General features: G+C 46.2%; 1 protein-coding gene across 12 annotated transcripts in view; it reads right to left on the bottom strand.

Moving 5' to 3' along the window:
- The window catches only part of LOC124190269 (dystrophin, isoforms A/C/F/G/H-like), a 50,183-nt gene that overhangs the window by 4,488 nt on the left and 23,832 nt on the right, over positions 1–21,863 (bottom strand). For 9 of the 12 annotated variants that reach the window (XM_046582882.1, XM_046582885.1, XM_046582892.1 and 6 more), the window contains 10 exons: positions 21,501–21,551; positions 18,041–18,252; positions 17,795–17,949; positions 17,509–17,695; positions 3,547–3,761; positions 3,267–3,411; positions 3,014–3,137; positions 1,894–2,066; positions 351–485; positions 85–215 (listed from right to left, as the gene is read on the bottom strand). In XM_046582882.1, the coding sequence (XP_046438838.1) occupies positions 85–215; positions 351–485; positions 1,894–2,066; positions 3,014–3,137; positions 3,267–3,411; positions 3,547–3,761; positions 17,509–17,695; positions 17,795–17,949; positions 18,041–18,252; positions 21,501–21,551 (1,528 nt within the window). The remainder of the gene's footprint in view (positions 1–84; positions 216–350; positions 486–1,893; positions 2,067–3,013; positions 3,138–3,266; positions 3,412–3,546; positions 3,762–17,508; positions 17,696–17,794; positions 17,950–18,040; positions 18,253–21,500; positions 21,552–21,863) is intronic. The other 3 variants (XM_046582886.1, XM_046582888.1, XM_046582893.1) reach the window with 1 other exon arrangement.

The raw sequence follows: 21,863 nt of genomic DNA, 5'->3' as shown, positions 1-21,863 counted from the left end.
TCCTTTTTCGGAAGAGGAAGGCGTATTTTTTTGTTTGTTTGTTTTTGTTATATTTTCCCTGTTACTGTTCCGCCTTAGACTTACCGAGAATTGAGATCTTCTAGTCTGGAAAGATTGGCGTGAGATAATGGGACGCCGGAATCGGCCAAACGGGCTGCCTGGTCGTTGACTTCCTCAATCGTCAGCTGGACTGGGGCAATTTTATCGCTTAGTTCCTGCACATGAATAAGTGTATACGCATACGGTTAGTTAACGATCACTGTCACGGATTATGTTGAAAGAGCGGAGGAGAGTAAGGGGTCGATGTAAGCGAATTGTCGTGTGAGCTGATGGCCAAGTTCGCACCGTACCTTCAATTGATCCATGTGCTGCTGGACTTGCTGAGGACTCAATTCGGTCGGATTGATCCACTTGGAGCGAGTCGTTTCGGCAGGAACGAGCCGGTTCGAAGCGTCGTCCATGCTGGCCTGCAATTGCTGCACTCGCTGTAAAATCAACAAAAGGGAGATAGTGGTACCACCAAAAAACCAGGTCGTATAAATTAGATTGGGCTCGTTGCTCAAGTTTTTTTGTTTTTTGTTTCTTCTGCTTGGCTGTTGATAAATAAACCATCATCGGAACGAATGGCCTCGAAATGTTTCCTACAGCCCTTGAGCCATACAATGGGACTGAAAAGGAGCCAAATCGCTCCCGTTCACAACAGGCAACAAAAGAAAAATCGGAAAAACAACGAGAAAGATCAGACGAGACCTGATAAAGTTGAAAGAACACGAACGGCTCTGTCAAAACGGACATGATCCAATCGTCTGGTGGCGGTTCGACTGGAAAACGGACAACAATGGTCTACAACTGGGGCAAAGTCGATCTGACAACCGAGGAATAAGACGAGAGAGAGCTGAGGCGAGACGGGGAGCAAGGAGCTGAGGCAATCCGACGTCTGTTACTGCCGAGGCAAATCTGAGAAACGGAATAACATCACACGACTCGAAGGACCGAGGTATAAATAAATATCGACGGGGACAGAAAGCAAACGACAACATCCGCGGCCGACCCGTTGATCCGTGGGCGATGGAAAGAGGGGGGAGGAAGCCGCCCCACTTGTTTCCTTTCTCGTTGTGTCGATCGCCTTACGGTTCCGATCGGATTACACAACCAGTGGAGTCCGAATGCGACGTCCAAAAATGAAAAATACCAAAAAAAGTAAAGAGGCCGAGAAGTAAAAGAGCTCAGTGTTGTGTTTTGCTCCAAGGCTCCGGCGGAGAGAAAAAGAGGAGGTGGGGGGACCTCACGGTGTCGGATATCCAGTCGAGCACGACTAATCTACTGAGAATTGTTCTTGTGTTCTATAAGCAAACTGTTAACATTCCCGTATCAAGCGCCGTGCGTAGTAGACTGTTGCAACTCTGTGTTGACGCATCCCATACGGTCGACGACGTAATGGGAATCAATAACCTGAAATCGCCGTAATGTCTATCAAGCTAGCCTCCCGAGCCAAGTTATATGAGAATAAACCAATTGATGTATGCAGAACGAACTACTTTGCCGGTCGGTACGATAATCAAGCCATGCGTGACGGTCCTTCATTTACATGACATGTCATTTTTTTCTTTTTCCTTTCAAAAACGCAGCCGAGAACACGAGGGGGGGGGAGGGAGAATTGACTTTCAAGAATCACCGGAACCGCCCACCTAATATGGAGCTCGAGAGAACTTAATCTAGTGGGGCAAGTTTCCGTTATTCCGCTTCTCTCACGAAAAGGATTTCGACTCCTGGCAAGAAACTTTTTCCAAGTCCGTACTAACCTTCCAATGAAATAAAAAGCCAGGAGGTGGCGAGAAGTACTAAAAGTGTGAATAGAAAAGAAAAAGCGGAAAAGAAAAAAAAATCGTTTACGTTTGTGGTGGTGTCCAAGTCAACGTTCCATCGTTCAGTGCGATCACGCAGGGCGGCCCATCGTTCGGCCAACTTGGTCACTTCGCGCCGAATGCCTTGTGTCAACTCGCGTGCTGCCTCTTCGGCGCTGCGGTAACCACGTGAATCACCCGGCAGAAGGTCCCGGTTGGCAGCTATAAAAATAAGCAAACAAAAGAAAAGTTTTTTAAAAAAGAAAAGAAAAAAAAAATCAGGTAAGAAATAATAATAGTAAAAAAAAAAAGGAAAAATAACCCGCACGCAGCGGGAGAGAGGTGACACGAAATTCCGTCAAAAACAGTCAAAAAAATAAATAAAAACCTACGGGCATAAAAGCGAACGAGATGAACCCCCCACAGAAAGGAATTCCAACACGATCTGTTTAATATGGGGTTCTCCGGCTTGCACAACTTCACTCCCTTCACAACTCCGGCAACACACAAGTTCTATTGAAACCCACAACAACTACCCGAAGAAGAAGAAGGGATGAAGAGGCGAACCGACTAGAGATTATACATGTTCCCCTCATTCTCTTCTTTTTTTTGTGTGTGTGCGTGAAATATGGAGATCAGGCAAAGTGAAAAGAGCGAGAAGAATGAATGTATGCCAAAGCCCTCGGCTGGTTGAGGAGATCTTTAATGCCAAATTGGAAATGGCAGAAGAAATAGAAGACAACTCCTTTTCTTTTTTTCTTTCTTTCTTTCTCATTCAATGGCCTTTTGTCGAACGAAAAGCAACAATAGAGACCAGCCATCGTCGTCAACCAAGCGGACAAAAAAGAACTCAAAACACATACAGTGTCCTTTTCATTTCTTGTGAGGCAAGATATTTTCAAATAATAAGACAGCGCGCAAGAAAAGAAGAAAAACAACCCCCCAAACAACAACTCGTAAGAAATCGATCCGGTGGCTCATCGATCAGCTCATCACCACGCAACTCTCGTGCAGTCAATAAAGAGAAATCGAAAACGAATGTTATTTTGTTATTATTTTTTTTTTTCGTTTTCTTTATCTTTTTCCCCTCTCTCTTTTTACTTGAAAAAATAAATCATAAATCCCGCAGGCAGGACGAAATAACAAGAGACTATCGAAAGATGAATTACCTTCCGAATCGCTGGCGTCAGAGAGTGGCGCTTCATTGGCTACAAGCTGTCTCCCGGTTAAGATGCTCTGCTCGATCAACGGTCGTTTATCATCCAGCTGTCTTCGGAACGCTCTGAAATCATCCTGCAACGGACAAGGGGCGTGGTGTGAGTACATCGCGAGTGAGAGGCAAAACATCCTCAATTTTATAAAAACATTTTTCTTGCGCAAGAGATGGGCAAGAAAAAAAGGAGAAAAAAAAATTCTATTTACTTGTTGCTTGACCAGCGTTGATAGATCACCGCGGATCGGTCCCAATCCGGTCAATTCCGTGTCTTTGCGGATGACCCATTCGATGAGTTCGCGAAGCGACAGCAGCAGCGCGTTCCAATGCTCCGTGTTGTTTTCCAGACGATTCCTACAAGAAAAAAGAAATAAAAAACATAAGTTTATGGTATTTACCTTCTAAGGGGCTTGGCGGCCCTTCCTATTTTTTTATTCTTTCTTTTTTTCTTCTTCTTCTTCTCCTTCTCTTCCACCCAACGTGATTTACCTGATGGCCACCGTTTTGGCTCTTAGCCCGTGCCATCTGCGATTCATGTCGTCCAATCGCTGGCGGAGCATGAGAGCATCGTCGTGACTGCTCTGCTGATGTTTCTGCCCATTACTGCGGTAATCTTCGTCGCTGAGCGTGTTGATGAGACGCTGTCCCGCTCCGGCCAATCCAGCTTGTTCGTCACGTCGCCCATCCAATTCCACCGACAGTTCCTGCAAAACAATCAGATTGAAAATGACATTCGTGAATGACCAGTCGAAACGTACTCGGTAAGCTGGGTAGTCGGGGAAATTATCAAGAAAACAAACGGAGATTATGTCAGCGAATCGCCGAGGAAATGGGGGTACAACCTTCTCAATGGTCCGTATCAAGCGGACGAGTTTGTGAACAAAACGGACAAAACGAGCGTCAGCACGACCCATCGTCTCTATGAACGCCAATCGCTTGCGGAGTAGCAACGCCCGTCGAGTTCGCGGAGAAAATCTCGTTTCAATTTTGCTCTTTCCGGCGGCCATTTGGCTGGCCGACGCCACGAATCCCGAAATACTCCCCATGTTGTTGTTGTTGTCGCTGCTGTTGTTCACCGGTTGTCAAACGTGTTATGGAGGGACGTGCAACGATGGCGACGAACTGGCAACAATAACAACTCCCCACAGAAACTAGGAGCACTGAACGGGATCATTTCAGAGGCATCCGCTCCCATCCGGAAGGAGCGGAAATCAGAAATGTTGAGGCCTATTCTCCCGATCTGGAATTCTTTTTTCGCCTTTTTTTTCCTGGCTGGACTGGAAAGGGAAAACGGCCGCCACCGTCACCGGGACAACAAGAGCGGACGACGTCCGCATTAAAGCTAGTACCGCAATCGACTGAATAGCACACACATCCTCACAACAACGTTCGTCGTCTAGACATCGTCTTCTTCTTCTTCTTCTTCTTCTGCTTTTCCCCTTCAGGTTGCGGATGGAGGTTCGACTCCCCCAGGTACTTTCGATACCACCTCTCTTCTGCCGTCTCAATACCTTGGCCTCTACCATACAAGGGCCGGTCAAGGTAACTACATGCCACGGAACGTGTGCTTGCTTGCTTCCAGCATGCCGCCGCTTCATTCCACCGCCGCCCGTTATTCTCGGTAAACGGCCGCGGGCTGTCGTGAGTCTATATCGATATACCAACGCACACACATACACGGCAAGAAAGAATGAGAGAAAGAAACATCCACCTCCACAACATTCAACTCCGCCTCTTTTTTTTTCCTCCTTTTCTTTTTTTTTATTCAAAAAATGCACTTGATTGCGGATGCAAATGAAGAAGGCCACCGAGAGTTTGGCCAGAAATGCGCATTCATTTCGCCAGTCCATTCCGATACGCCATCACTCGGTTCGGTGGTGACTCAGACTTGATCAAGCCCCCGTGAATAATCCATACATCATCATCTTCTTCTGGCTTTGTTACGTCGTGTGGTGGTTTTTGCTACAGTTTTTCGTTTTGTTTTTCTTTATCCATCCCGGCAGAATGGACTTGGGGGAACAAAGAGCTGGGGGAAGAAAAAAAAAAAAGAATATGACAAAACCAGTGATAGACGAGTGACGTGAAAGGACTATCACGCTTGTCGTTTTCCGTTGAGATCCAAGTTGGCAAAGTCGAGTCAAAGTGGGTGACAATCACCGAGGAGAAGACACGCGTGTAAAAAGGGGGGGGGGAGGAGAACGCGGAGGAATGAAGACAGAGGATGAGAGGTCCTTTTATATCTTCTCCTTCTTCCTTTTTTTAAAATAAGACATCCTTCTTCATTATTACATGCACAAGGTCATTGGGGAATCCTTCCGACTAATGTCGAATGGATGCTACTCTCCCACCCCCACCACTACCACCACCACCACTGGCTTTTGGGCGACGACGACGACGGCGGCGGCGGCGACTTGCCACGCTCTTTTGTTGCTCGTTAAGCTTCTTCGACGCGCATTTTCGTGAACATCGTCCACAAGTCACGAAATCCCTCTCCTGAAAAATCCGGTCGATTTGACTCACACACATTCGGGAGCGGGGCACAGTCGATGAAAAGAAAGAAAAGGAGGAGGGAAATGTCAAATTATCCGTTGAGAGTTTAGCGTGGGGATTCGTTCTCTCTCGAGGTACAAACGATCCCACCAAGTTTCCACGTTTCAAGATAGAACTGGCAAAAAAAAGGTAGGCGAGAAAAAGCGGAGGAGAGGCCAACCGCTTCCGTTGACTTCTTGGATAGACGACACGTGAAGAAAGGCATCAAAGAACTATCCGAGATACCAGTCAAAAGTGTTAAAAAGTCGGGGAACAAGCTAGACCCGCAATGAACGTCATCAGCTTTTTTAGACTTTCTTTTCTAGACTTTTTTCTTTCGCTCTTATATTCTCCCGACTCTTATTCACATTTGCATTGGCCAGGGGTTCTTGGGCACGGCTCCTAGATCTAGCGGTGATAGCTCACGTTTTGCGGCCAACCCAACGGCGTCAGCAGAAAACGCCAGCGAAATAACAACGTCTTCTTTTGACCGTCGCCGAGATAAATCGAAATGCGATCGAATCAAAGTCTACGACAACTAGAAGGAGATTAAGGGAACCACATGAGACGAGAGCCAAAGGGATCAGAATCCCTCCCTCCCTCCCCACCCAAATGAGGGACAAGATGCCACAGGAACGTTTTAAAGAGGGATGGAAACTAACAGTTAAGACTAAGAAGAAGAAGAAGAGGATGACAACGATCGATGCAGCATTTTCTCTCTCTCTCGTGTCTCGACTTTCGACTTGTGCTTCTTCGGACTCCGGCGCGCCGGATGCTTTAAGATGTGCTCCGTTGAATCCTCCTCCGTCTCTCTCAGGCATTCTCTCTTATTTTCCCTCCCGCTGTGTTCCACTAACTCTGCTGCTTCAACTCCTTTGATCCCGGAGACAAGGTGATTTCATTAGCATTTCGCATGCAGTCATAGCCCCAAATAAGGTTTGTCTGAAAATGCTGCCCCGTCAAGAACTTAAGCAAATCCAAAGGAAAACACAAACAGTCTCTGAAATGTCTTCGGATCGATTCATTCCAAAAGAGAAAACGTTAACAGTCAATGGCCTGTCGTTAGTTGGTTCAGACCATCCTCTTCTCCGTATTCTTTCCCAAAAGAGGATGAGCACCAACACACAAAGACTTGGGGTGGGGTGGAGGAAAAAAAAAGTTCCAATTAATGAGAAGATGTTGCGCGAGTCTTTTTTTTCTTCCGGCGTGTCTTACCGATGAAAACAAATGACTTTTGTAGAACATGCGGGTGTACAAGAAGTGAAAAAGAAGTCGGACGCCGCCTGGGATAACCACCACTACCCACCACCGCCCTCAACAACGAAAGATGCCGACTACTCCGCAATTGGCCGTCGGGTGAAAGAAAAAAGAAAAGAAAACGAAAATAAAAACGACTGACAAGACAGACAAGAAAGACATGCGGTGTACAGTATTTTTCCCAGCAGCATTTTCGAGTCTCTAGTATAGCTTTGTGTGCCCTGCGACAAAGACGCTGTTTAAATACAGGCACCCAAAAAGACGGGACGGGAGGAATCAATAGCGACGGGCAAATACATTGCATGAAGAGTCCGATACTACATATATATATATACACAGTATATCCCGCCGGCACTTTCTTTTTTTTTGTCTCCATTTTTCTTTTTCCTTTTTTTTCCCGGTGCCTTGTTTATTTATTTTATTTTCGTGCGCGAAAAAAAAAATACGTCGCCGTCAAAACGCAATAGACCGCGCTCACATTCAAGCGCCACTTTTTTGGTGATTTTTCCTTACTTTTTTTTTTCGTCGTTGTTTTTGGTGGTTCCTTATCAAGGGGAGACATGCGCCATATAAATTTTCAAAAAGAAGAGGGGAACCCAAAAAAAAAAGGAAAATAAAAATTTCGTCCGTATCCGCAACCCGCCTCTCGCCCGCGCTACACAATCTAGAAGAGCAGAGTGAGACGGAGAGAGGGCTACTAACTTTAACGGCCGCGACCCGCAATTGTTTTTCAAGAAACTTTGCGCCATCATTTAGGCAAAGACACTCTTCTTCTTCCCACAGAGTCTTCAGCCGACAACTTGGCGCGCATTTAATTTCGAGGAGAGGCCACACATCTAGACAAACACACAGACTCACAGACTCACGCCAGACAAATATACACAACTAAATGGAGACGGGAATCGACCGACAGCTGGACCTGTAAAACTGTATTGATCCAGTATGTGGTACGTTTACTCGTTTCTCTCTCTCTCTCTCTCCAAAGGCTTTTTCATCGCAAAACTCCCGTCCATTTCTCTACCTAAGCTTTTTCCAATGGACCGGAACAGGTATTTTTTCAATTTTTTTTTTCTCTTCTAAAATCTTTGAACAACATTTTTTTGCTTAAGCTGCTTCACTCTGCGTCCCGAGTCTCTATGAATTGATCTACGCTCGTCTGGGTAAAAGGAACGCAGCCGGATTTTCAGCGCTGACAGGGTGGTGGTGCTGGCTGGCTGGCGTCGGAAGTGCAGCCAGAGATCGTGAGCTACTGTCACAACAGGCTTCCGGATTTATGAACAAGCCAAGCTGGAGCAGTGATGTCACTTTTGACTTTCTTCATTTACTCTCTCTCTCTCTTTCCCTCTCCCCAGTTTACCCCAAAAGTAAACCGGACCTGTTCTAAAATCCTTTACCATATTAAAGCGGTCCGTCTAATTTATTCAAACTGACCTCCGGTAAGTTGGGAGTGAGCTGGAGTGAACGGAGGGGAAATAAATAAAAAAAAAAAAGAAGAGAGGATCCAACCCCACACGAGACGAAAATTTGTCGCAGCCCAGGCGGTTGTGGGAAACGCAAGTAAGTGAGCGGGAGCGGAGAGTGGGAGACGACGAGTGGATGAGCGCAGGCGGAAAACAGGAAAATTCACTTAACGAACTCATATTTAGTTCACGGGGCTATATCTCGCACGCGCCGGTTGCCACGTTTAGTCTACGACGTACTCGGCGAGTTGGGTTCGGATCCCAGCGAGTCCGTCCACTCCACCCCGACGGCGACGGACCGGAAAAGGTCAATCAAATGGCGTAACCAAATAACCAATCGGATATTCAATGAACATTCGAGTATCTTATACAACTATTAATGTGTCAACAACGTGACCGATAAAAGGCCTTCAACTAGAAACAGATCCAATTAGGACGGGAGGAAGACAACGATCAATACTCGCCTTTGCTTATCATCCCAAATTCAAAGCAAACAAGAAAAATAAAAGGGGGAAAAAGGCTAAAAAAAAACATAAATAAACAAATGAATAAATAAATGAATGAAAATAAAAAATGTGTTAGCCAGCACAGTTGCAGTCGAGATCATGCAAAATAGATCAGTCCGGGACAGTTTGGAGAAACGCGTGAAAGCCCAGAAACCCGGGAAATTCAAGGTATATAGCTATAAATTGTAGATTTACAACTGTATTCCCTTGGCCAATGATTAATGCAGGGAAGAATATAACTTGAAGACATCGACTAGAAATCAACTCGTTTTAAGTCTCGAAATCTAATCCTTATCCGATCTACCAATCTTTTGAACATCCCCCCTATCTTTTACGTAAGGTGCGGTCGATCTTTTCAAATATCGAAAACAAAAGAGTTGTCTATCTACGGACGTCTTCTGTTCTTCTCCCGTTCGTGCTTGACAAGGTCACGAAAAACAAGAAGAAGAAGAAAAAAAACAAACATCAGAGAAAGTTTGATAGTTCTACTCTTCGAGATAGGCCAAGAAGATCGACAACAAGTTATTCAAGCTAAGATATAGTGTGTGTGTGTGTGTGTGTGTGTATACAGTATCGTGAATACATTGGCCGTTGTTGTTTTAATTCCGTCACGCGCCAAACTCCCCGCCGTGAATTTTCTTTTCTTCCCGATCCCTTCTCTTTTCCTCCTCAACTTTTTTCTTCTTCTTTTTTTAATAAAATACCGACACATCTAAAGGCGGCGACAAAGAAGGAGACCTGCTGTATAAACCAACTGCCAAGCTTTACACTAGATTGAATTATGATAAAGACCAACCAACCAAGTCGACGGTGGGTTCCTGAATTAAACATTATCCAAGTGCAGTTCGGTAGCTGCGGGTGCAATTTTTACACTCAAACAAGAAATGAGCTGAAGGAAAAGACCTCAGAGTAGACTGAGCAAGGGAGGTGAAATTCGCTAAACCTTTGTCCCTTAAGAATTGGAAACATTTCGATTTTCTAAACTTTAAGTCTCCATGATGTCAGAGGCTGTGGAAAGAGGAAAGAACTGCGACTTGATTGACACTGCGCAGATTACGGCGAGGCGGGCCAAAGAAACGGATCAACAGCGCGTGGGAAGTCGCGAGGAAATAAGGAGGAAATTGTTCGTCCGAATTGTGTAGACGCTCACAGCTCCTGTTCTCCTCTTTTTCCTTTGTAAAGCAGAGCTAACAGTTGGTGTGATTCCAGCATCACTGGCCGACCTAAAATAGCACGAAACGCGCGATATTTCAATAAACCAGGGGAATATTTCAAGAGAAATCTCCGCCATATCGCCCCAGACAAGCGTAAAGAGGACGCAATTACAACTGCAGTATCAACAAGATGAACGAGAGGACAACTTCCCGAGTCAGGGAATGAGGAAAGTTAAGAGAGCAAAGTTGCCGGCAAAAGACAAGAGGAAGTTTCTCCATGTCACCTGAGCGACCGAAGAAATTTCCACGAATTTTCAGCCGACTGGTTCATCAATCAGAGAGAGAAAAGCGGCGGCGTAGGTTCCCACAGCAGTCGCTGGTTTTGCAGTGTCGTTAGCTTTGCATTTAAGGTTTTCAGTTGCTCCCCAGTTGCAAACATGCTCTTCCACTCCTGAATTACGTAAGTGTGGCGTAAGTGCCAAGCAAAACAAACTCAGACCCGAGACTGCAGTCAGCATTTACCATCGGGCTGGCTGGCCCCGCCCCTCCCGGCACGGATAAGCAACACATATTGAAATCCTCTTAATCAGATCATTCCAGTTGAATTCGCTTCGCTTCTCCGTCCTCCCCTCCCCCTTCCGAATCTTCCTGCTCCATCCGGCCAACAAATTAAAAAGCGGCAAGGTTTTCAAAGCCGAGAAAAGGCTAAATAATCAGCAGGTCAATGCGACAAGTAGCCGAAGCAACGGGCGGGAAAAAGGAAGCATCCCGGTCTTATTTGATATGTACAAGTTGTTACAAGCTTATTCCGCTGCTACTGCTGTTGCTGCTCAACTCTATACTTCCGTAACTATGACAACGGGAGGGAGGGGGGGGTATATAAAGGCATCCCAGAATATAGGCTGGGCTAACTTTTGTAACGGAGACAGACTACTCACGGCCATGATGTTTGGAGGGACACACACACACACACACGCACAAAAAAAAAGTTTCGGGAGGGGGGGGGGGGGAATTTGGGAAGGAAAGAAGAAGAAGAAGAAGAAAAAAAGGAGCCCATCAAAAGAGCCTTTCCTCCTTCATCAGGAGGCCCATTGAAGCGCGAGGAGCGCGTGATTGACATTCTCAATCTCTTAGACTGTGCTCGCACCTTAAATAGGATGCTCTATACTACTATAATAACCAGAAACACAATAACAACAACAGCAGCGAGAGCATCAGCAGACCAGGCGGGTGGTGGCTGAATAGGAGTGGGGGAGAATCAACAAAGAATGATGTTTAGGAGGGCGGAGTCCGAGCAGAATTCCCCCCTCATCTCTCCGAACACAACTGATGAATCTGCTCGCCCGCGTTCAAAGAGCACGCTGCAGTGCAACACAATGTGTGCGTCTACCTTGTAAGTGGTAGCGTTATGATTATTCCAATAGACCGGCAAAGGATAGATACATATAATTCCGGGGGAAAGAGAGCGATGCATTATTATTATTATTACGCTGCCTAAACCCAAAATGGCTGACAATACACGTTTCCTCAATGGGAGATGGACCCTCTGGCTTGTCTGTTATTTCAAATGTAATTTAAATTGACAACTATACAACGTTTTCGGCGATTCAAAGACCAAGACATGATGTTGTTGTGTAAAACAAGAGATATGCCAAGTGAAAGTCCCAGGGCTAGTCGCTCTTTAAAGTGATTTTGATAAATCTGATTTCCAAACCCTTTTTTTTTTACATTTGCATTTCCTTTTCTTAGAGAGATCAATCGGATCCAACGAAACTATTTTGACCGGCAATCAAAGACTTCAAGATGGAAAGAGATAGCGTCTGGCACAAAAACATCGACAATCTCCTTTTCTCTCTTTCTCTCTTGTATTTTTAACTGATGGAATGAAACGATAAAAAAGTTTCAAAGAAATAACCCGGAGACAAGAGACCCTGCATAGATGTGAGCACCAGGTTGGGTACTCGGATCTATATATTCTCTGAGATTTTCATGAGATAATGCACGTGGCACATGGGAGAAAAGAAGATTGACTTTCAATAGATAACAGCAAAGTACCTAACGGGAAAAACGACAGCAGCAACAGAAGGAGTTTTTACGAACAGCAGTAAAAGCTCCGACACCTTAAAAAACGAAAACCCCCTTTTCCGAGGATTCAGTTTCCGGCGCGTTGCTCGAACCGTTGGCACACAATGTATATCTTAGCCATTCCATGAATAATCAATAATGCAGCGAGGAGATGGGGGGGGGGGATCGAAGGTGCTACTAGGTGCTATATAGTGTTGCCCTCTTTGCCTGCTGCAACAATAAAGCGCAATCCTAGTCAATGATCATCAATCTTTCAAGTGGATCGTTGTGTGGGGGATGTAAAAAAAAAAACAGGATCGAAAAAAAAATAAAAAAATGAAACGACGCTCAATATTTCCTAGGTGAAAAGTTGCAAGTTCTACGCTGGCACACACAGCATCCAAGGTTGCTTGGCTCTCCTGCAGGGACCAGAGAAAGAGAGATATAGATGGGGGTGGTTGCATATAGTGGCATGCACCGGCCATTACCCTAAGTGGGGTCCCTTTCTCGTCGAGGGATCTAGTTTTGAGAAAGAAAACGACGGGTCGAGATAACAAGGACTTTTCAGAGAGTTTGCTGCTCTCTGAACCATTGCAATGTGCTCTTGTATGTACACTAGTGTTTCCCGACTATACTCTTAGACATTGGCTGCTCGGCTGTCCGGACGAAACATCTCCATTACGCAAATGTATGCCACAGAGCCGCCTTCAATGCAATATATGCTAATATGACTTCCATCAACCGGATCAGCTTCGGATAACAATACAATTGGTTTCCGGAAAGCCATTCAATGAAGGGGGAGACGCTACCAGTGATTGATTGTATCGAAGAAATTTCATTGAACATTGGGGGAGTCAAAAAAAAAAAAATTCAAAAGCCAAAAAGGCGTCGTCGTCTAGTCAAGTGGCTAAACTTTTCCAGGAATACGCACAGACTAGAGACTAGACTATGCTATGGTAGGAGCAGGGCGAACTGTGCTGCTACGTGCCTCTGGGTGAGAGTCTAGCGCAAGACAAAACGAGTTGACATTTTGTGATACAATCAATGCAAATGTCGCCGTGTTCATCCTTGACAGACTCGGGGCGAGCTGATGGTGTTGATCCCGGAGGATCAAAAAAACTGAGAGCCAAGTAATGAAAAGGAAAAACAAGATGAAAATGAATAGAAGAAGAGAATGGAATTGGAATGACATGGAGAAACGGGGCCTGTGCGACTGCCATGCACAAATCAATTTACAAGGTTTTCTTCCTAGCTCTAGCTCTATATCTTTATCTCTCTCTCTGAACAAAGTGGGGGCAATATCCCGGGGCATCATATCCCGAGACCCCAGCGATTCTTTTGATCACGACCCCCAGACTGTGGAGTGAACACGCAACAAGCCTACACACGGGTGGTGGGGGGAGATGTGTTTCCGTAAAACATCCGCGTTTTCACGATATTTCCAGGGGCGGCTGCATTCCGACGTGATGAAAGAGCCAGCGAGAGAGACGTAGACGGCCGGCACACAACATTTTACGGATCAACTGGCCCGTTCTTCTAACGTGCCGCAATGATGGAAATGCCAAAGTGTATGTATACAATACTAATACGATAAGGAAATCAAATATAACTCGAGTCCCCCCCCCCTTCAATTCCGTTTCTTATTGGAATATATGGATGTTCCCAGGGAAATAAGTAAAGAAAGAGCTGAGCAGAGAGAGAGAGAGAAGGAAAATCTATCTCTGGTGGTCCCATATCCAGCCGTTCAACTCTGGTAGTATGGATTTCCAGTAACATCCATTTCAATCGGATCATCCACCTACGTAGCCAACGGTATACGTAATACGAGAGAAAACAGACAGATGCCGAGTGGGATGGAGAGAAAAAAAAGAGAGACTAAATTTGTGGCTCGTGCACCTGAACCCGTCCGCCCAAAGTGATTCATTCAAGTTCTAGTGGCAGTCCTTTCCGTTTTATCCCTTCTCTTTCGTCCCCTTTTACATCCGTTTGATGGAAATTCCGCCACAACGACAAGCAATAGCTCTCCTATTTCTCTTCCCCCCCCCCTTTTTTTTCTTTTGCTTCCGCCGAGTGTGTGTGTGTATGAGATCCGCAATGAGAGGTCAATAAAGTCGAGTGTTCTTTTTCTTCTATCCAATCAACGGGAGAGGACAATCGAAACAATAAACCACACGGGCACTAGTCGTCGCAGTTGGAGGCAAGAGTCTGAAAATGAGATACCTGGACAAATCTCTCCTGGGCATGCATGATGTCGACGTAAAGATCCAGCTTCGTTTCCAGCATCCGTATGCCATGGTTTGTTCGCAAGGCGTCGTTTGGCAGGTGGGAGAGTGGGCGGGACGATGGACTGGGTGTGGACGAAGGAGAAGGAGCTGGCGCCGGAGTGGCTCCCAGCTGAAAACCGTTGAAACAATTAAGGGGCCAGCGCTGACCCGACCCGAAAGGTTCAAGAAACTGTTGATGGCGTTGGCGGTGGTCCAGGTGACCGTGACTTCGAGACGTGGCCAGGCACGACAAGCCGCTGGCCGTGTTTCGACTCAAGAGGCTCTCGTGGCTTCTCAACTCGTTGGCCGGCTGGGAGCCGAGTGCCCATTGAGAGCCGGCGGGTCCAGCAGGATGTGATAATGGGCGAGGATGGCGGCCACTACTAAGAGCACCGCGGGAGGACGGCGACTGGGCTCGTGGAACGCTGGAAGAGCGAGGGATCGGAGCGGTGGGATTGTTGGGTTGTTGGTTCTGAATGGCCCGCGACGGCCGAACGAAATGTCGCCTCTCCGCCGGAGCTGGACTTGGCACAGGTAGATCGGAAGTGGTAGACCATTCGGGCGAAAGACAGTCGAACTGCAAGCTCACGCTGAGTGGGAACGCCGAGGCGGAGACCGACGGACGAAGTGGATAACATCGGGTGTTGTGCGGAGACGGATATGTCGGCTGGGAGGCCAGCGGAGGAGTTTTCAGCGACTGGGTCGAATTGGAAGTGACAAGAAAGTCTTGATGGAGGGATTTGGGTCTGGCTGGCTTGTCAGTGTTGGCGGTCACGCTAATCGGCGGCTGGGGAGGAACCGATCTGGCCCTGACGGGTGCCGCCGCCGCCGGATGTGCGGCTGATTTTCCTTCTCCGCTCGAAGACCCTTCCGGCCAAGGCAAAGGCACGGTGCGGTAAGGAGGCGGCCGGCGGGATGATGTTGCCCGCTGTCGCTGATGATGACTCGTTTGTGTGTCTGATGAACATCCATGGGGCGACGAGGATGAATCCGATCCGGATTCACTGTGGAATATGATAGGAGTCCGTCCTCTAATGATTTCGCACCCGGCACTGTTTCCCTCTGCTCCGCCACCTCCACCTTTGCCCAAAGTGACGTGATGTTTCATCAGTAGCGGCATTCATAAACGCTGGCCAAACACGCACGCACCCCACCACCACCACCGACGCACTGCACGGACGAACGCGCGCGCACCTGACTCTCTGCCCCGGCTACTTACTCCTCCGCTTCCTGGAGAGAAATGCAACGCACACGATCATCACCGAATCCGGAGAACGACTGGGAATGCTTTTTCCCTTCTTCACGGGCAAACCTTCACTCTCTCTCCTCCGCACGGGCGGCTGCGACTGCTGTATACCATCCGGCGTCGGCGCCGCTAAAACTTTTCTCTCTCCACTCTCTCCTTCGTCCCTCACTCGCCCATCGATTCCTGTCCTCTTTTGCCGCCGCTCCTCCTGCTGCTGCTGCTCTTCTTCCAAATAGAAAGAAAAGGAAGAACAAGAAGAAGAAGATCCATCGAGGGAAAAGGACTTTCTCTCTCTCTCTCTCTCTCCCGGAATCCCCTTGATGGCACGGAGAATCGACGCGTGTGCGGTTTTGACGCGCGCTCTTGCCCCCCAGCTCTCTCTATACCTATACACCCGCCAGAGAAATCCTTGTTTCTTCTTCATTCCATGTTCTTGACTTTGGATCTTTCGCCCCCTGGTATCCGTTGGAACAGGGAAACACACACACACACACACGCCACTCTCGATATCTTTCGTGACGTTAAACAGAAACCCTCGATGGAGTAGCCCCTGGGTCGGAGGGAGCAGCCGAGAAGAGCACGACCGTGCCACTCCACTCTTTTGTGTACAGTCATGTTCCACCATTTTCAAAATGAACACTTGACGGCCGTGTTTTACAAATGCCAGCCAACATTTAGAGATAACAGATCACATGATGGACGGTCGGTGGAGAGCGGACTGTTATAATAAAAAAAAAGGGGGAAATTCTTGACTTGGAAACGGGTCCGCCAGAAATAGTTCGTTGCGGTTGGAATGACGCGCGGCTGTAACAGAGAATCAACTACAACAAGTCGCAATAGTTAGGTGACATGGCAACCTCAAGAGGTGCTGAGGGGGAGGGGTCAAGTAGGAGGGGGGCTGCGGGGTGGTATATCGATTGCAACCTTTTAGCGTGAACTAGCGCGGATAAGAAAACTTTTCCGTTCGTGAATGTTATCTCCAAAAGGTCGGAAGACAAACAAGTGACAAACCCCCCCACCCGAACAGATCGGGAACAATTGGAACTAGCAGTCAGGTCAAATTGTTGGGCTAACGAACGGGTTGGAACGGAACGGAACCGAACTTGCGCTCCGTTCATTAACGGATTTATTTTTTGTCGTTTCGCTCTCAGAAACTTTTGCGGACCCGACGCGGCGCATTTTCCGACTTAGCCATTCACAATCTCCCTTCGCTTGTTGCAAACTGTTGATTGACTCATTTTCAAGTACAGCAGTACATGACGGAACGACAAAGGGAAAGAAAATGAGTACATTCAAATTCAAGAGAATAAATCCCGGGCAAATGACAGCTGAGCGAAAATCTCTTTTCTTTTTTTTTTTCTGGCGATCACAACGGTTGTCAGAAAGCATGTCGTTAGTTCTTGACAGTAAGGATCAAGAGAGCGTAAGAGAAAAATCAATAATGACAGCTAACAGCCCAGATAATAGATCCCCAGTCCGGAACAAACAAGCGGGTCTGGTCCAGTCAAAAGAATCAATCCATGTGGTACGAGTGTCGAGTGAATAATCGTTCAAAAGAAAGAACAAGATCGATCGCATTTTCTCCTCTTTGGATAAGGTAAAGAGCTCGATCCTTTTTTCTTTCCATTTTCTATGGTCCATCATCATCTCTCTCCCTTTTTTTTTGTCTCGGCCAACAACATCACAACTGGTAAGAGGGGGTGGGTGGAAAAAGAAGCCTCACATTCTGTATCGAAGATCGAGAAGATATATCTTACGGCGAGGCTTTGACCAGCTTCCCAATGTCGTCTTTGACGTCACATTCAACCAAACCTTTCAGTCTCCTATTGCCGTCTCCCTTATATCACACATTCTCGGAGGTTTTGGAGAGAAAACCGGCTGACAATGAGCGAGAAGAGAGGATGCTCCAATTGATCCACTCTATTACAGTACACTACTTGGAGATTCTGATGTGATGGGATGAATTCCTACCTTGAGCTGCATCAGGGCGCGTTCGCGAGACGTCTTGACACCCGGTCCGTAGCTGTCCAGCTCCAGTTCGAGCGATTCCAGTGCCGATTCCGTGTCCGATAGCCAGGCCATGAACTTGTCCAGTGATCGGTCGAAACTGTGCAGCGAGCTCATAGCCGCATTTAAGGCCCGTCCTCTTGCGTTCACTCTGTCAGAACAACGGAAATTGAATTGAATTTTTTATTTTGGAAAGCAGAAAAAAAATTTGAAGTTGTTTTTTCCTTATCAATAGAAAATGACGATATACCCCGTATGGAGAACTGAGTAGCGTTGATTGAGGTTATCGTTGGTACGGACTGCCCGGCTTGTGTCATCATGCGGGTAGCTGGATACCAGCTTGTCGGATAATTGAGTCAATTGCTCCACTTGACATTTGTATTGCTGGATCTCGTTATGAAGGACCTGTTACCATGATTAAGCCAAATCAAATTTAGCAACACAAAAAAATGATAATGATATTCAGACGAAAGTAACAAAACAATCTGGAATATACCTTTTGTTCGCGGTGTTGCGTGTCAATCAAATCGGCGGTACCGGCGACGGGGGCCAATTTTGAAAGTCGATTTTCCATTCGACCGAGCCATTGGTCCACGTCTTGCTTCCGTCTTTCAAATTGATGTGAATCCGTCAATAACTCTTCCAGTTGATTCCGCCGAGCTGTCACGGCGCTGGCCGTTTCCTCCCAATGTTCACGTAGTTTGCTAACTGCTCATACAAAGGTGGGAAAAAAGACAAATATTATAATAATCAACAAAGATAAAATAACCGAATGTTTGTTTTTAATTGAGTTAATATTATTTCATCCATTTTCGTCGCGTTTCCCGATTTGAAACTGGGCGACCGCAAAGCAGTTACACGTAACGCCACCAGATGGCGTCGACATGCACGTCGCAGCCAGTCACGCTCTCACACGATAAATGCACGTTTTCTTTCTCTGCTTCCAGTGAGTGACGGATTAAAGGGCCGCCTGCCGAATGTCAGAATCCGTCCAAAACACACAAGACACATACACAAGCGGGTTATAAATACGCATGCCGGACATAATGCATTATACAAGGAACTCGAACTGCTGCCTTCATCTAAATCATTCAACGACTAATGACCACTTGAATACGCACGGGCCGGCTGATTTCTCCTAGTGGAGGAGTAGTAGTAGTGGCCTTCCATATTTCATTCCCGACTACTGGGACAGTTGAGGAGGCTCGTCCGAAACGAGAGGAGAATAAGAACAAAGTAGAAAAACACACGCCCAAATTGTCTGAGAGAGATAGAGAGTAGTAGTATAATATTAGTTTCCGGCGGGGTGAGTCTAAACGGACAAGAGGAAAACGGGAGCGAGGGGGGAGGGGGTTGAGGGAGGGACGAAGGTTACTTGCAGTGGTGGTCGTCGTACTACTGTAGTAACACGGGGAGTGGAAGAAACCGATCAATACGTCTTCTCTCTCTCTCTCTCTCTAGTATACTCTCTCTCCTGTTTTGCCATCACACACTCGTCTTTCTCTTTCCTCTAGTAGATATCGGACAGACTCTCCAGCACTGGGAATTGTCCACCAGAATAGAGAAACTGAGAATAAAAGCGGAAGAAAAGGAAAAGGAAAAAAACTTTCCCATACGCCTCCACAACTTTGTCAATTCCGCTGTAGGACACACCCGTCTACTTCTTCTTGTACATTTTCTTCCGGACCAACACTTAATCAAACTCTAATCAACTTTTTTGATAACCGCCGCATTCACGGCTGACGAGTGAGATTGCTTTGGCTCACGCTCGGACTTCATTTGGTGATAGATGGATGAACGGACATCAGACGTCCTGTGCCGGCAGTGCAGTCCCAGTGCGTAACAACAACAACTGCATTCATTCATCTCCTGTGTGCATCCATCGCGGAAGGGAAAAGAAAGTGGTTGAGGATGGTCGATATTTAGTCGAGTGTGTCGCCGTGTGTTACGGTTGACAAAAGAGAGCGGCGACCGCTTGATACACGCACACAATGGGACACATTCACGACCGTACCAAAAAAAAAGAAAAAGGAGAGAAGGCAACTGCCAAATCGACTTCCTTCGGTCGGTGATGACCCAACAGAGGAAATAAAGTTCCTCCCCTCTTTTTTTTTGTGTGTGTCGGGGTGGTTATTCCTGGTTGCATCTTTTTCTTCTTTTCGTCTCCATATCTTTAAAGCGCTTCCTTCCTTTTCGCGTTCTTTTTACACCCACATGAGTACACACGGGAAAGAAAAGATTTACATCGTTATTTGAATGACATGATAATGCTCTTATTTCTTTCAAAAAAATACGAGGGAGGAAAAAAAAAAGGTTTTCCTCTGGATCCTTTTGTTATTTCTTCTTTTCATTCACATGATCCATTCTCTTCCTGATCTGTGGATAAGGAAGGAGGAGACACACACACACACACACAAAAACGGGAGTCTAAGCGGTGGCGGCAGTAAGTAATAAAAGGTATACACAATGTGCTCTCCCCGTTCTCTTTTATCCTGTTGATGCGTCGTCGATCATGCGTCCAAAAGAGACGGGAATTCGGGGCACAACATTTGACGTAATCAAATAAACAACAATGCGTGTGTTTGCGTTTCGTTGTCTACGTGGAATTCAATATTACAAAAGACATGAAAGCGCAATTCAAAACGGACTAACTAATAAATTCCTCTTCCGTCTGAAAGGGAAATAGACAACCCCCCAAAAAAACCCATACGTATCCATCTCAAAAATTCTATACTTTTGTGTGTGTGTGTTCCGGCGCACGCTCGCGCTTGAAAAACTATTCCGTGTCTCTGCAACATTAGACGACTCGGCAAGTTAACAACAATATCTTGGAAAAAAAAGAAAATAAAGAAAATTGTCGCTTGGTTGATTCCATCCAGCCCGTCGTCATATTTCTTTCTCCCCTCTCGCGCATCTTCTACACCCAAAAAATGACGAAGAAAGAGAAAATCACTATAAAGTAGGCGCTATCCTTTCCATGGAGATGCTCGTTCAAAAGAGCAAGGACGCAGATTGAGTGCGAAATCCCATAATGAAAACCCCCTTTCTTTTTAGCGGCCCATCCTTTCCTAGTTGGGCGACTGTTGCTCACGAAAATTTGGGTAATGACTCGAGTAAAGAGCCTTTGTATGTTCGTTGGTTGTATACAGCTGCAGCACAGCCAGTAAAAAAAAGGGATGTCTCGTTCGCCCCCCTTTTAACTTGATTATCTGACGGGGGAAATAAAAAACAACCCACGACGAAGAGTCTACCGTAGTTTTTCCTTTTTCCTTCTATTTGGCCCTACAAGTCCCTTTGTCGTCATCGATTCAAACGAAAAAAAGGAGAAAAATATCTTTCATACTAGTCCCGAATAAAAAAAAAAAAAAAAAAAAGAGAAATCCCCGAGTTCCATTCCGGGGGGAAGATTGGGAAGGAAAAGGCTCCACAAAAGTCAGATAATCCAACTCCGTACCCCACAGTCAATCTGAATGTAAATATGGAGAAAGAATAGAGGAAGCAAGACGTTCGGGAGCTCTTGGCGGGATTGTTGCCGAAACGAATGCACCAAAAAAATGTTTGGGGGGCGAAAAACTTCGCTCGTTGCCCCTCCTAGCTGGAAGGAAACCGTAGGGAACGACGACCTTATCTCGCAAGCAGCGACGGTGTCTCATTATTTACCGCAGTGCAAGTAGAAGAAAAGAGGGAAAAGGCACACAATCCGGGACTCGTGGCTTTTCGTACTCGTCAAACCATCAAACGAATCCATCAAATGTTTAAACTACGAGTTAAAAGGGGGGAAAAAAATAAACTCAAATAAAATCGTGCGGAATTGCATGCAATGTGGGCGAATCAAGGAAATAATGAGTTGCCATGCCAACGGGGGGCAAAAGAAATTCAACAGAAATCTGGACTAAGAGTTAACTTGCAGTGTGCACCACAGTGCGTGTTTACGTCGCAAGTACTTTTTCTTTTACCTCTTAAGCACGTTCGCAGGTGGTAGAGTAATGGTGGGAGTGACGTCATGTCTTGATGACACAAACCCAAATCATAAAAACAAAATTTTTTAAAAAATTAAATAAAATGGCAAAAAAAAAGAATAACAATGAATTTCTCAAAAGAATTAAAAAGAAAAATGGGGAAAGAGATGAAAGTCATAAATGATCGAGGGAGCGAGAAATGGATGGATGGAGGAAGTCAAGACGAGGTCTTGTTTTTCATCACTGTAAAAGGTGGGCGAGAGAGTTCATTACCGCCGGGGTAAACGAGGTTAAGGTAAAACAAAACAAAAAACAACCGACTTGGTTGAGGAGGAAGCCGGATGATGAAAGGGACTTTTG

The sequence above is a fragment of the Daphnia pulex genome, chromosome 3 (assembly GCF_021134715.1).
Source record: "Daphnia pulex isolate KAP4 chromosome 3, ASM2113471v1".
NCBI lineage: Eukaryota > Metazoa > Arthropoda > Branchiopoda > Diplostraca > Daphniidae > Daphnia > Daphnia pulex.
Note: the sequence above shows the minus strand (reverse complement) of the source record. Positions and strands in the feature narration are given on the sequence as shown.